The sequence below is a fragment of the Antedon bifida genome, chromosome 11 (genome assembly GCF_963402885.1).
Source record: "Antedon bifida chromosome 11, ecAntBifi1.1, whole genome shotgun sequence".
Lineage (NCBI taxonomy): Eukaryota > Metazoa > Echinodermata > Crinoidea > Comatulida > Antedonidae > Antedon > Antedon bifida.
Window position 1 is genome coordinate 14,714,630 of NC_136236.1, and position 13,795 is coordinate 14,728,424.

Here is a 13,795-nt window from a genome sequence, read left to right on the forward strand (position 1 = left end):
AAACATTTCAAATCATACAACACAAATAGTATGTCAAAACATTATTACAAAAATAAACAAAACAGTATAAGTTACAATATATTAACAGTGTTCATTTAAATATTTGCATACAAGTAGTAATGATTTGCATATTCATACAAATACGTGTAAAATACTGTTCTCACTTCCCTATTGTATCAATTCTCCTTGTCTGTTAAATGTGTTGTATCAATAAGTGTATGAAAAAAAAGTATACAAATAATAAACAAATACAAATGTGAATAACTAATGCAAAAAAGTTGAATAATTAATCTGAAAATGTGAATAACTAATGAGAAGAATTTGAATAATTAATACGAAAATGTAAATAACTAATGAGAAAAATTTGAATCAAGAATATTATAAGATACGAATAAATTTGAATAATTAATAAGACCAAATAGTTTTGAATATGTGAAATAAATGACTAAATAAAGTGATTAATAGTCTTTAAATAGTTATTTTGAGATTAAGTACCTGAAACATAAATGTATCCTTAATTTAATTATAAAAAGAAATGAATTTTAAATTGTATTGTTAGCAAATAGTGCATGATAAAATTTGCATGATGTTAAAAATTGTTGAAAAAGAAAGAACTGGTGCACACAATCATAGTCTTAATGTTGCCTTATTATCGGTGTTCATTTGATGTATTAGTCTATGGTCATCAAATTTGTTAGAAAATTACATGCTCAATCTTCAATATATGTTCACTGTCAAGAGATCATTGTGTCATTCAGTTCCTTTCCACATTGTTTTTTCCTCCTTGTTATTTTTTCAACCAGGGACTCATTTACAGTTGACTGGGAGTTATCTTATCAAGAATAGGACTAGCTAGCTAAAGTTTTTGTTTTTCTGGGACACATTTGGTATAGGCCTATGTAGGGAGTTTTCAATTGGTGAACATATGTGTTTCGCAGCAACATCTGAAATTGAAATTAGTCCATTTCAAACTAATACATGCTGAGAAAAATCGAACACTAATTTCAACCTTTAATTATCTGCATATATACCAACCAGATTTCTTAATTAAAACAACAACTCTATTAATTTACACTTTAAATTAATTATTTAGCCCAGTGTTAGTCTGGTTGAAATAACAATGTGATTGTACTAATTAAACAATTCTTTTAATTATGTACATATTTTGTTGTTAAGATTTCCAAGTTTACATCTTGTGTGGGATCACTGTACGCAAATATAGTAGTTGAAACTGGTATTATTTTATTGCATTGATGAATATGAAAATATATATTCAACATCAAACGTTGTAAAACTTTATAAAGTATTAGGAACAAATGTTTGCCAGGATGTTCTGAATTTTCGTTTTAATTTTTTATTGCAATTTTATTTCCTCCCCTGGTAGTATAAAAACTTGAGATCAGGTGGTAGCAATAACACGTTTTTGTTGTAATTTACAAAAACAATGAAAACTCTCCAATGCTTTTTATATTTACATGTTACAGAATAACATAGCTCTCAAAACTCAACTTCTTAATAAAATTAATTCACTTTTTTAAACAGGTCTATGGACAGGATTATTCCTATTAGACTTGTTTGATCTAGTTATTCAAACTTCATAGCAGCTCAAAACTCCTCATTTTTTTATGATTTCTGCTAATTAGTTTGAAAAACTAAAACAGACTAGTTAAATATTTCATTGTCACTATTGTTATCACTTATTGTTTTTTTCTTTTAAACTAACTTTTAAACTATTTCTTTTAATTGCAACCTGCAACAGGTATTCCGGATGTTAAGAAGATATATACAGTAAATGTGTATATCCCATAATGCAATTTGATGGAAGCAAATTTTAGCCTTCCATCTTGAAAACATAATTTCTGTTGCTCCTCCGATCCTCAGATCATGTTGTCAATAACATACATTATGGTATACATTAAAAACTTTTGTTTTATTGCAGCTTTCTCAACCAAAGTTTCCTGTAGTTGTCAAGATAGGTCATGCTCACAATGGAATGGGAAAGGTAGGCAAACAACATTTATTTTTTGTTGAACCATTAACATTCTGATGAAGACACACAAATTCAAAGTATAATGAATTTGTGCTTTGTTTGAAAAATTGTATTTACTTGTACACTTTGGAGAAACTTTACAGCAGAAATAAACAGAGCAGCGGAGGCAGAAAAGTCAGAAGACTTTATGATTAAAAAATTGAAACCTTATCATTATTAGGTGAGGGTTGAAGGTCACAGTGATTTTCAAGACATCGCTAGCGTTGTTGCGATTACCAACTGCTATGCGACCACTGAATCTTTCATCGACTCAAAATATGACATCAGAGTGCAGAAGATAGGATCAAATTATAAGGCATTTATGTAAGTTTATAATTGTTTTTTTTTATCCAGAAAAGAGAAGTTACCGAAAAATAAATAAATTATGCTGGTTATGTGTATATAGTTTTCTTTAGAGTACATGCATTGTAACTTTAATCTTACTATTCTTCCTACAACCTGGACACACTTAAATTAAACAGAAAAATAAAAAAGTCTTTAAAAAAATGTTGCTTGGTACTATCAGAGGGAGTAGAGTCACTAAATTAAATATAGTTTGTTTGTAAATTGTTATCTTCTATTATAATGTTTACATAATTGACAACATTCTTGGTTTTGCATTCCTGCAAAAATATTGTTTTTCATTAAAAAAATTATTCATGTTTAATAAATAAACACATAACTATTTTTTAGGACTACAGGAGACATAAGGGCGGAAGTTAATTAGGCGATAATTATGTAACACCTGTTGAAGAAGCATAGTAGAATGTCTGGTCATTTTAGAATAAAAGGAATCATTGTTTTTAAACAGTTGTTACATTCCAGCCGAACAGCTTCCGTTTCCAAGAAACTGCATTAAATGTAAAACATTTAAAAACTTGTTTTTTAAAGGAATTCAGACGAAAATGAGACAACACAAAACAATTCCTTAGTTGTTAAAATATAGACAAATAGTTTTATACACAGCTTGATGAAAAGTTTTATCTTGATGAAACTGCCTTGAGAGACGGAATTCCGAGCTTGTAGGCTTAACGACTCACGTACATAAACAACAATTAATCCCTGAGGCTAGATGTTTTGACCGTAAAATTGTTTTAATGAAATATTCCAAACAATTTTAACAGGCCTAATAATGCTTTTGTGTGTTTTATATTTTCCTTCCGGCAAAATTAAGATTTTGTGTGTTAATTATGCCCTCAATTTGATTATCACAAATCGATGCATTTATAAATGTTTAACTAAATTAGAAATGATGTCATTAATCCAAAAGATTACAATTGTTTTTCTGGAAATTTTCATTTGTTTCTTTAAAGTTTATCTGCATTTGTTATCTCTCTAACCATGGACCTAATTTATAGGTCCATGCTAACTGATGTTTCTATAGTTATGCAAACAAAGTTAATGTAACATTATTATTATTTATTACCATCATTTGCAAAATATTAACTGAAAATATCAGTAAATTTAAATTAAATGAGTCGCGTGTTGAGAATTGTTGAAGTTATTTTTTTAATAGCCTATACAAAGCTATAGGTTATAGGCTATATTTTTACTATAACATAGTACACTGGGCCAGTACTGAAATCAACAAGCCATACTTATTGTTTACAACTTTGATTTCTTCCTCAAACATTATTCATTCAGTAGCTTAGTCGTGGGAACAATTTAGACAGCTGGCTTTACAGCGTCGAAAGAGCTTAGGAAAGTGTACGAGGTCTGTTTTCAATTCATCACGTATACGTGTCCATCAGCACCATTGTTACCGTAAGTGCAGATCAGATCAAACCTGTACTGACGGAAGAGAAACGAAAGTTTATGCGTAACAAAAATCAGCTGAGAGCAAACGCTCTCAAACCATTTCTCAGGAACTGTTAATTTTTTTATCGCTTACAACGTTAGAAATCCTTGGCGCTAATTATGTTTGTTTTGATTTAAATAGAAAGAGCTTCTGTTTACTTGTTTTTTTAGAAAATTACTCATGAAACAAATATAATTAGGAGATGGTTAATATCATTGATCAAGTTAGGAATTTATAATCACTACTAAATACTGCTAAAATAGCACTTTGATTTATAAAATGCCAGTGAGCCAATAGATCTGGTTGAAGGTGTGTCAAAGGTCATTAAAGTACCTGGATGTGGTTTGTGGGTTTAGACATGTTGCCTGTTATGTCAAAACAGCAGCTATGAACTAACCTGCCAGTCAAATGTTTATTAATTTATATCCTAAGAAAGCAGAAAATAGCGACAAAACCTTGATAACTTTTTAATTTGACAATTAAAAAAACATTTTTTTATACCATTAATAAGCAATAAAATCATTTTTTTACAGAATAGTAGGGTATATAGAGTGTGCCAAACCTTAAACTTTATATATAGTTAGATTAGCAAATTGACTACAGATGCTTTCCTTTTCAAATAAGTCTGTTACAAATTGATATAGGCAGTTGTGTCATTTTTAATTTTTTAAATGTACATATTTTAATTTTTTATTTTCTTTTTTATCAGAATATTGTATAACCTTGCAAATAGTTGTATTGAAAGCAATGTATAATATTTGTTTAAAATTTATTTTAGTGGTATTTGTAGTAAAAAGATGGCATGTAATTTATTTTCCACCAAAAATAGTGTTAAAACTTTAAAATTATAAATCATCACTAGTTTGTAGCATATTATATACATTTCCCTAATTATTTTATCGTTGACATGCATACATAGTTTGTGAACAAGTTCCCAGGTACCTGCCAAATTTCTAGGTCTTTTCTATTACACTTGCAAAATTCCCAGGTCTGTGCTATGCTTGCAAAAATTCAAGTAGTACTTAACTTTGCACCATTCTGCACATTTGCAAATAATTTTAGTTTCATTGATAAAACATTCTTTATTTCCTCCAAGTAATTCAATGATCTGAAAACCAAATTATGATAAAAAGGAAAGTTTTGTGAGAATAATGTTCTAAATTCTAAATGTTAGTTTGCACCTGTCACTGTGATCTTCGTAATTCAATTTTATCGCATTTTATTTCTGTTGTTGCGAAATTAATTTATAATACCGTATGCACTTTTTTCCTGTTGTTTGTTGAGAAGGTAGTTATGACACTGAGCATGACCCTGGGAGTGCCCTCATATTGATGTCTCCTCTCTCGGCACAGCAGACGTGGCAGTGTAGCCACGTTTCCTATCAACGGATCGACATGACTGGATAATTCCAGCCCACTTTGGTCAAATTGTATCACATGGAGCTTCCTAGCAAGGAATCCTGTCTCCAATTTAGTATGTGATAGCTGCGAAGGGGTACGCTGATTACCCCTATTTTTTTATCAATTTTTTAAACTTGTCCTTCGTTGTGGAGGATATTTGATGTGTAAGAGGAAACTAAAATGGGTGGCGCTGAACAAACTGTTTAATGAGGGTTTTAACAGGTTTAACATGAACATGAAACTGTTGACAGTATAATTAGTAAAAGTATCAAGGCATATATATTCTTAAACCAGAGGTCATTTATTTAAAAAATGTGGAAAAGTTGGGTTTATTGGTTAACTATTTAAAGTTAGAGTCCCCATACTTTATTTGCTTTGTGTTTTATTTAATAGTTTTAAATTTACTTTATTAATTGTCATGAACTAAAGAGAAATTATAATGTCTATTTTAATAGTAATGAAAAAAGCTAAGACTAAGCTAAGATGTATTTAGTTTAAATAAATGTTGAGAGTTCTTGTCAAAGATAATATGTGTATTAGTCGATAAACATCACACGGTTAATTGTTTTGCGGTTTTGTGCAATTGGTAAAAATCACAAACAACCTGTGTGTGTGTGTCACCGATATAGGTCAGTAAATTTGCACATTGTCAAGATTTTTCGTTTCTTTCATTGAGTTTTTTCCCTCAAGTTATGTACAGTCTGATTTCATTACTCATCATGTTTATTAGTTTGTACTTTATCCTCGTATTGACTAATGTCGGGGATTCCCCTTTTGTCAGAATCACATGTTAGAGTGTGTGAAGAATATAACATTTTATATGCCGTTTTGGGGATTCCCTTCACATTTCTGCTGTGTTCAATTTCCATATAATCTTATGTTCATTTTAATGACAGAACGGTTTGAGAATTTCCCTTTCGATTTGTTTTTTCAATTAGAATTCTTATTCTTCTAAAGTAACCATCTTTTGGTAGTCATTGACTTGCTGTTAGCAAGTTTTCCGTCATTCAGACATTACGCTTTCCATGATTTGTTTCTATACTTATGTTTTTGGGCAGGATGGTTTGTTATTGTTTTTTTTTATTTGGTTTTTCCTGTTATCTTTTGGTATTCCTGTTATTTTGACTTTCTTGTTTTGTATCATCCGGTAGTCTAATGTGTCCATACCATTTTAATCTTCTTAGAGATATACTATGAAATTAAACCGGTAACCAGACAAATGTATATATTTTTTTAATATATAAAATATAAATGGCATATGATAAATAAATGCTGATTCAAAATAAGCGGGCCTTCGAGTTGTTAATGAAGGCTTGTCTGACCATTCAAACATTATCTAGAACTTGTTTGAATAATGTGTTCGTAATGTGTTGGAGCATTTGTCATCTTGGAAGAATAGCTTTTTCGTCATCCGATCATTATCGGATCTAATGCATTTCAATTGTGTGTGAAATTAATATTTGTTATGTTTGTATATGAATGAATTAAATTTGATAGTGAAATGAGAAGATAACAATCAGTTTAATTACTAAAAATTATTTATGCTTGTTTAAAGATTTGTATAGCTTAGGATATTGTGAAAAAGGATGTAATTTCTTAAAATATATGGGTTTATTTGCGGGTATTGCTGATATATCCTAATAAAGTTTCCTAGACCAGTTATTGCCAATGCATATGTCATATATACTATATTAATTTCAGTGCAATAGGAGTCCAACTCCCAAAGGATTTTGAAAGTCACAACTCGTTGTTTTTCACTTAAAATTTGCTGAATCATTTGTCAGTGTTTCTTTAAATAGATCAAGCAACTACCGATTCCTAATAGAAAGTGTGTATTTGATGGACGTGGTTTGTAAGAGAATTTCCTATTTCCAATCAACTTTAGGGTTGAGAATGCAATTACTAATTAACATAGTAGACAGCCTCTCGTTTAAAAAAAAAGAAAAATGAAAGTGTCACAGCAAATTCAATGTCAATCAGAGAACATTAATGTATCGATCTAAATTTAGATTTTTGTTTTTTGGTTGTGAAGCTCGATTTGTTTTGCTTTGGTAAAATTATACATACAATAGATACATTATACACCATTAAAGACATGTGGGAGTACTGTATTTGAATGTTTTATATCATACTAATTACTACTAAAACCATTAAACCATTGCATTGCTTATATAATAAAATCATCATGTATTCTTTATATATATAGTAAATTTTGTAATTTATTATTTTATGTATTTGATGTATGTACGGCGCTCTGGTCAATTTTTTAGGAGGGTGCCAATATAAAGAACATATATTATTATTATAAATTTAAATGTATAATAATGTTATTTCCCCAAAAAATGCTGTTCAAATTGAAATTTAGATTATATCTTTTAAATGAGATAAGAAGTCTTTAGAATACTTTATTATGTTCATTACTATGTTTGTAACTTCTATAGTTTTAATGTACTGTACCAATTAATTTAAAATAAAATAATTAACATTTTAAAATGCTTTCTCATTTAAGGAGAACATCGGTATCTGGTAACTGGAAAGCTAACACAGGTTCATCAGCTGTAGAACAGATCGCCATGACAGAACAGTAAGTATACAAGAGCAAGAATGTGTGTACAGTCCATGTAACTGCCATAAAATGAATGAGTCCAACACTCAAGGTGCTCCTTTATTCCTGTTTCTTGAGGTGGTTTCCCGATTGATCGTAAAATCAAAACGGAACTGGGTATGATCAACTAGCGTTCTTGTCACCAACTAGTCATCCATTCATAGAAGTACTGATGTAGTAGCCTATCTGTACGGTGACCATAGAATGTGACCCGAGACATGACTAACTACGACTTTTAGTTGATAGAAGATTGAAAAAATTTTGTTAAGAAGAGTTACTGAAAACAAAAAACAACAACAACCACTTATAAATGCATGTTTTAGCAATAATTGTGACCCCTTGAGCGTTAAACTGAAATGTTTTGTATTTAAGTTAAAACCATTTGTTGTGCCTAGGAGATTTAAGATCATAACAAAGAATTCTATATTGTTTTTGACCACATATCAAATGTTATAATGGCGTCGTCGTTAACATGGGGCTCAGTATAGCCACCACAGCGAAAGGACAGACTTCCACAGTATTCGCGAGACAAGGCATTTTATGACATACTACTTTTCTGCAAATCTATGTGGTACAGAAATCCGAGTGTACACCAAGTCTGCTATGAGAATGCCAGGATCCGAAACATCGCTGGAGGAACTTTCCACATCTTAGGAGAGACAATCTTTACTGCGGAGGAGAGACCCTAGATGAGTTACTTTGCAACTGACGCCGACTATTGTCTGAACTTTATAGATGTTGTCTCAGTCTCTTGGCAAAACTACAACTATCCTTGGGTGGACAATCCCCATCGTATTTCAACATTCGCTACATGTTCTTCCCCTAAAGGCCAATTTACACAGACGCAGTAACGGTAATAAAAATATAGAATCTATGTTATTCCTTATGACCATTTACACACAATGCGGAGTGGACAGGCTTGTCCCTTCTACAAGGGACAACCTACTCGGTTTTCCGCTTACCGTTACCGCTCATCTGTGTAATTGGCCTTTAGACTGTAAAAGACCTTTGAACTTTCATGCTTACATGGCTTCCGTGTAATCACAGCCCTTGTAATCACTTTTGCACTGAAGAATTTTGGTCCATATGCAGAGTATCAACCTTCCTGTCCTCTGCTAGCCGATAACAGATATCTGTTAGACACCATGCCGCAAAGCTCCTGAATGCACTGATGCCAATTGCCAGGTATGTTCCTTTGTCCAGCGCTCTGAGGAGTCGGTTGTACATAGAATCGCATCTAACGATTTCATCACAGGACAATCCAAGTTGCCCTTCTCAAGCAGGTCCACCTGGCTTTCACTACAATCTGAATGCCCAGACTTACATAGAGTACACGCCCACCTAATCCAGGTGCTTCAAAAAAGGTTACCAAAGAGAGAGATGTCAAACGATACCTCTCGATCATGAACCACTTGCACCTCCATGTCACGAATGGATGATAGTTACTTGCATGGCCAGCTTACTGCCTAACACATCTGGTTATACCACCCAACTTTTCACCAGCTCAAACAAATAGCACATCGATATTGTTATACCCTCAACATGGATGGATGTATCGATGGTGACATCAAACGATTTTCCAATGCGCTTGTCTATAGTAAAGTACTGCTGTTAATCAAACCAACATGCTCTTTGAACTCTGTGTCTTTAACTGCGGCCCTCAATAGAATGCTGCGAATCAACTGTTATATTTTTTGACAACAAAACATACCCATGTAGAAATCATATACGCAGTCTGATTATTCTATTGACATGTCTGCGTCGAGGATTAATTGACAAGAAGATATTGCTGAACAATTAGTTTTAATTTCTTCACAATCGGACTACAAATAGTTCACTTTCTTGCAATTGTAATTTTAAGTAGTTGGTAATATTAATAAAATATGCAATTTTTATATTTTAATTATCATACTGTCCTGCAACCTACTGAAATTAAAAATGACGTTAATCTATAGAATATTAAATTATGCATTTGACCATGTATGTCGTTACCATGTGTACTGGCGTGCAGTAAAATAAATGTGTTTTTAATATATGGCTAAGCAGTGTTTTTTTCTTGAATATCCTTAATTATCAATGTGATTATATTTATATTGTAGTGCCTGGTGATTGGCTAGTGGTTATGTCACCACCGGGCCTGTTCGTCGCATATTGTTTTTTGTCGCCATAGCGCTAAAATTTGAAATCATGCCAATAGCAAATCTATATTATTTCCTCCTTGTACTAACATTTAATTCTGCCATTTTCTTGAAGTTAGGCTTGTGAATGAAACACTGCGCCAATGGCTATGATGCATGTTGTCGTTGACGTACATCAGACAGCTTAATGGTGCATGAGCCTTTTGTTTATTTTGTAACATTGTGAGCGGTCTGCACTCTGTCGGCAAGAGACATGTAAGCTTTGATCTCAAACTGATGCATATCCGTCTATTCATTAATTCACGGACGATCGAAGTCTCAACCAATGCGCCACACTATGCCAAATTCCTAAGGCCTCTATCAAACGGTCTCTCTATCAACCCACCAGAAACTGGGGGATTTACATTCGCTGCAGATATCAATCATATCAATCCATACCGATAGTGAGAGAAGCAGTAACATAGTTTACAGTCACATGTTTTCTTGACAATAAACAGCGTAACACACTACGTGACGCCCATATCCAAATGTGCATTGAGCTCAATCCCCTTGATGTGCCATAACTCGAGCTGACGTCATCAACTCGGTTCCAAGCACTTGTTAATGACTCATTTCTAAAGCAAGAACGCATCTCTATTGAATTGTTCATGATATTGATCCGCACAACGTCCAGATTCGGGATGAGCCAGCTTCCCTGTCATGCTTACGACCTTGACTTTTCACCACCTACCAAACTGACAGCCAGTAATGCAGCTACCAGATCAGCACTCTGGGATACAATCCCCTACTCTTTGAACTGGACCCACGGCAGCCAGTAATGCAGCAACTACCAGATCAGCACACTGGGATACAATCCCCTACTCTTTGTGAATAGTTCTTTAATGTGCACTATGTACATAGATAGGCTTGAACCCATGGCTATCACATGCTAGTCCGATATTATCAATACACCATCACTCTACGGTATATACAGCACCAGCTGCGATTCCAGACAGTCATCCAGAATTCAACCGGGCCCAACATTGCTAATTACCTTGAATTTAAATGTACTTGTTACAGTATGCCTATCAGGATGATAAGTCGTTTTCGCCATTTACTTTTATTGCAAAGTAAAACCTTGCATTATGTCCAATTGTTCAACAAAGTTAACATTATTTTAATGCTTAGAAATTGTTGTACTTTCTGCATCCAGTCATCTGCATTATCAATTCAAAACATGTCTACTGTTTATAAGCATTGTTTAAAGACATAAAAATTGTATTCTTTTTTACACAGATTCAAGCTGTGGGTAGATGAATGCAGTGAGCTTTTCGGTGGCCTAGATATCGTATCTGTGGAAGCTATACATGGCAAAGATAGCAAGAATTATATCATAGAGGTAGTATCACACTCCCATTAATGATATTAATTAGTAACAAAAAAATAGTTATTAGCAATTTCTCTGTAACTCAAGCGTAACTGAAAATTAATTTTGTTGAGTAAACGCCCAAAACTTTTTTTTAATTGCAAATTAAGTTAAATTCCCAGGTTAGCCCTTATCCTGAATTCCCAGGTCAGTCGCTCATTCCTGTTTATTTTGAATGAATAATCCTGCTCAGTAACACATACAGTATAATGCCGGATGATCATTTCTTGTTGGCTAATTTGAATAATTATGTACTGATTTAATTATAACCATTGTATTTCCTTTCTTTATTGCGGCTTTTTTTAAGGTCAATGATTCGTCGATGCAGCTGATTGGTGAGAATCAAGAAGAAGACCGAAAACATATCGCAGAGTTGGTCTTGCAAAAGATGAATGCTTGTGTTATGCAGTAAGTCATGTGACCATTGACATTTTAAGTAACTGGTTAATTTCCATATGATGTATACAGTATAAGGACATAAATTTTACAATGTCACAGTTTGTATTTGAATTTAAATGGATTCAAAAGAATTTAGATTTAATGATTTTAAAATGTCTTTGGATATTGCTCTGTTAATTTTTTATCCAGTCAACTCTCCCAATACCGGTATTGGAAGAGTTGACTTTACTAACACAATTTTGTTTTGTTTATTCTATCAGCAGAACTGGATCTGCCACAATGCTAACCAGCGCATCAAGCCTACCAAATCTGCAACGTACTTCACAAAGCAACAGCCCCAACACATCAAAAGTAGGAACACCAACATCCAATCAGAAACCAGCACTTTCCGGTACACCAACAAAAACGCAGTCGAACCCACCACCCCTGCCTACTCTGGACCTTCACGATGAAGAGGACACGCTTACAAACTTGAAAAAAACATTTGCTACCATTTTTGGTGATATATAATTATCTGCTATTAAATGTAGTTCTGAGAGAGAGCCTTAAGTTTTAAAAAACAGATTTTGACCTTTAATTCAATCATATGCGCCATGCTTGAGAATGTCCCTCTTATAGAGCCAAAATTTAGACTGAAAGCAACAATGATAAAATACTTTGTACTGGCTTGTGGTTAGCATGTTCCTTGGCAAGAGAAACAATTCTTTCTCTTCACGCAGATTATTCCCTTTAGCTTGCCATCAGCTCCCAAACATTCAGAATCCTTAATACGTTGCCGTTTGGCGCAGTAAAACAAATAAGTAGTATTGTACTATAAATGAATATCTGCAGTTATCACTAGTAATGAGGCCTCTTTTATGTAATATTTGTATTTAAATTACTTATTATATAGCGTAATAATGACCAGCAAAGACAATAATAAGCAATAGAAGGTTTTGTAGTTGGGTAACATTTTAGTTGTGTTTTTTAAATACATTGTGTGTAAAAGATTGTGGCATATGTAGAGTTTTAAAACAGGAGAAGAAAAAGTATTTTATGAAAGTATATTATGTTTGAAATGGTTGACTTTGGCAACATTTCTGTAACTGTTTGCGTTGTAAAGGCATATGTTATTGTGACATCACAGTGAGACTCAGTGGTCTGTGTACATAACATTATGATCGTCTGTTCTTTTCCATTACTACTGGGTTTTTCTAGAATGTTTAGATTAAAAAAGGTTAACAAATATACTTGTGTAAACTAATTGTGTTTAAATAGATTTTTTGTTGCTAAAAATGATATAACTGTTAATGGTAGAAAATGCAATATAAATAATCAATGTTGATTATCGGTTTAATGTTTCTTTCAGTTAAAACATTATTTTATTGTTATGTTGGGATGTATCTTGAGCAAAGCTCTGTCTACACTAGTGTGACGCGGTATCCTTAGGCAAGATACTTTACTAGTACGTTTGCCTATCTCCACCCAGATGTATAAATGGGAACCCGGTTAGATCTAGACACAGCTTTGCACTAATTACAGCTGCATTATGGGAGCACGTTTCCATACATGTTTGATCAGGAAAAACATTCACAACATTAGGCGCTATACAAATCCAGGATGTTATTATTATTATTTGTGATGTGTACCATATATGGACATAGTGAAGTTATATCACTACCATATTTTGGGATATGACTACCATATTTGTGCAAATCACATTTATTTTGTCAAACTAGTTTGATAGGGTAGAAATATTCATTATTTTGTTTTATGTAATATCTAAGTAGAATCAGATTGAATGAACTGAAATACAAATAGATTTGATACGGACAAGCTCTTACTCAGTTTATGAGTAATTTGTATGTATGTTCATTAAGATTCATATTCACCTTATGTGTGTGGTTAATTATATAATAGATTTAAAGACAAAATTTCCCCGACGGGACTCGTGTGACAAACGAAGTAATTTGCTATTAAAATAATAGTTATTTAATATAGTTTTAGTGCAATACATAGTTTGTAAGTTATTTTTGAATGTG

At 32.7% G+C, this 13,795-nt stretch overlaps 1 protein-coding gene across 5 annotated transcripts in view; it reads left to right on the forward strand.

The window, feature by feature from the left end:
• The window catches only part of LOC144855979 (synapsin-like), a 229,404-nt gene extending 216,355 nt beyond the window's left edge, over positions 1–13,049 (forward strand). For 4 of the 5 annotated variants that reach the window (XM_078713949.1, XM_078713952.1, XM_078713951.1 and 1 more), the window contains 6 exons: positions 1,940–2,002; positions 2,211–2,353; positions 7,737–7,811; positions 11,246–11,348; positions 11,683–11,783; positions 12,035–13,049. In XM_078713949.1, the coding sequence (XP_078570075.1) occupies positions 1,940–2,002; positions 2,211–2,353; positions 7,737–7,811; positions 11,246–11,348; positions 11,683–11,783; positions 12,035–12,284 (735 nt within the window). In that variant the 3' untranslated portion in view covers positions 12,285–13,049. The remainder of the gene's footprint in view (positions 1–1,939; positions 2,003–2,210; positions 2,354–7,736; positions 7,812–11,245; positions 11,349–11,682; positions 11,784–12,034) is intronic. The other variant, XM_078713950.1, reaches the window with a different exon arrangement.
• Positions 13,050–13,795: the final 746 nt, after the last annotated feature.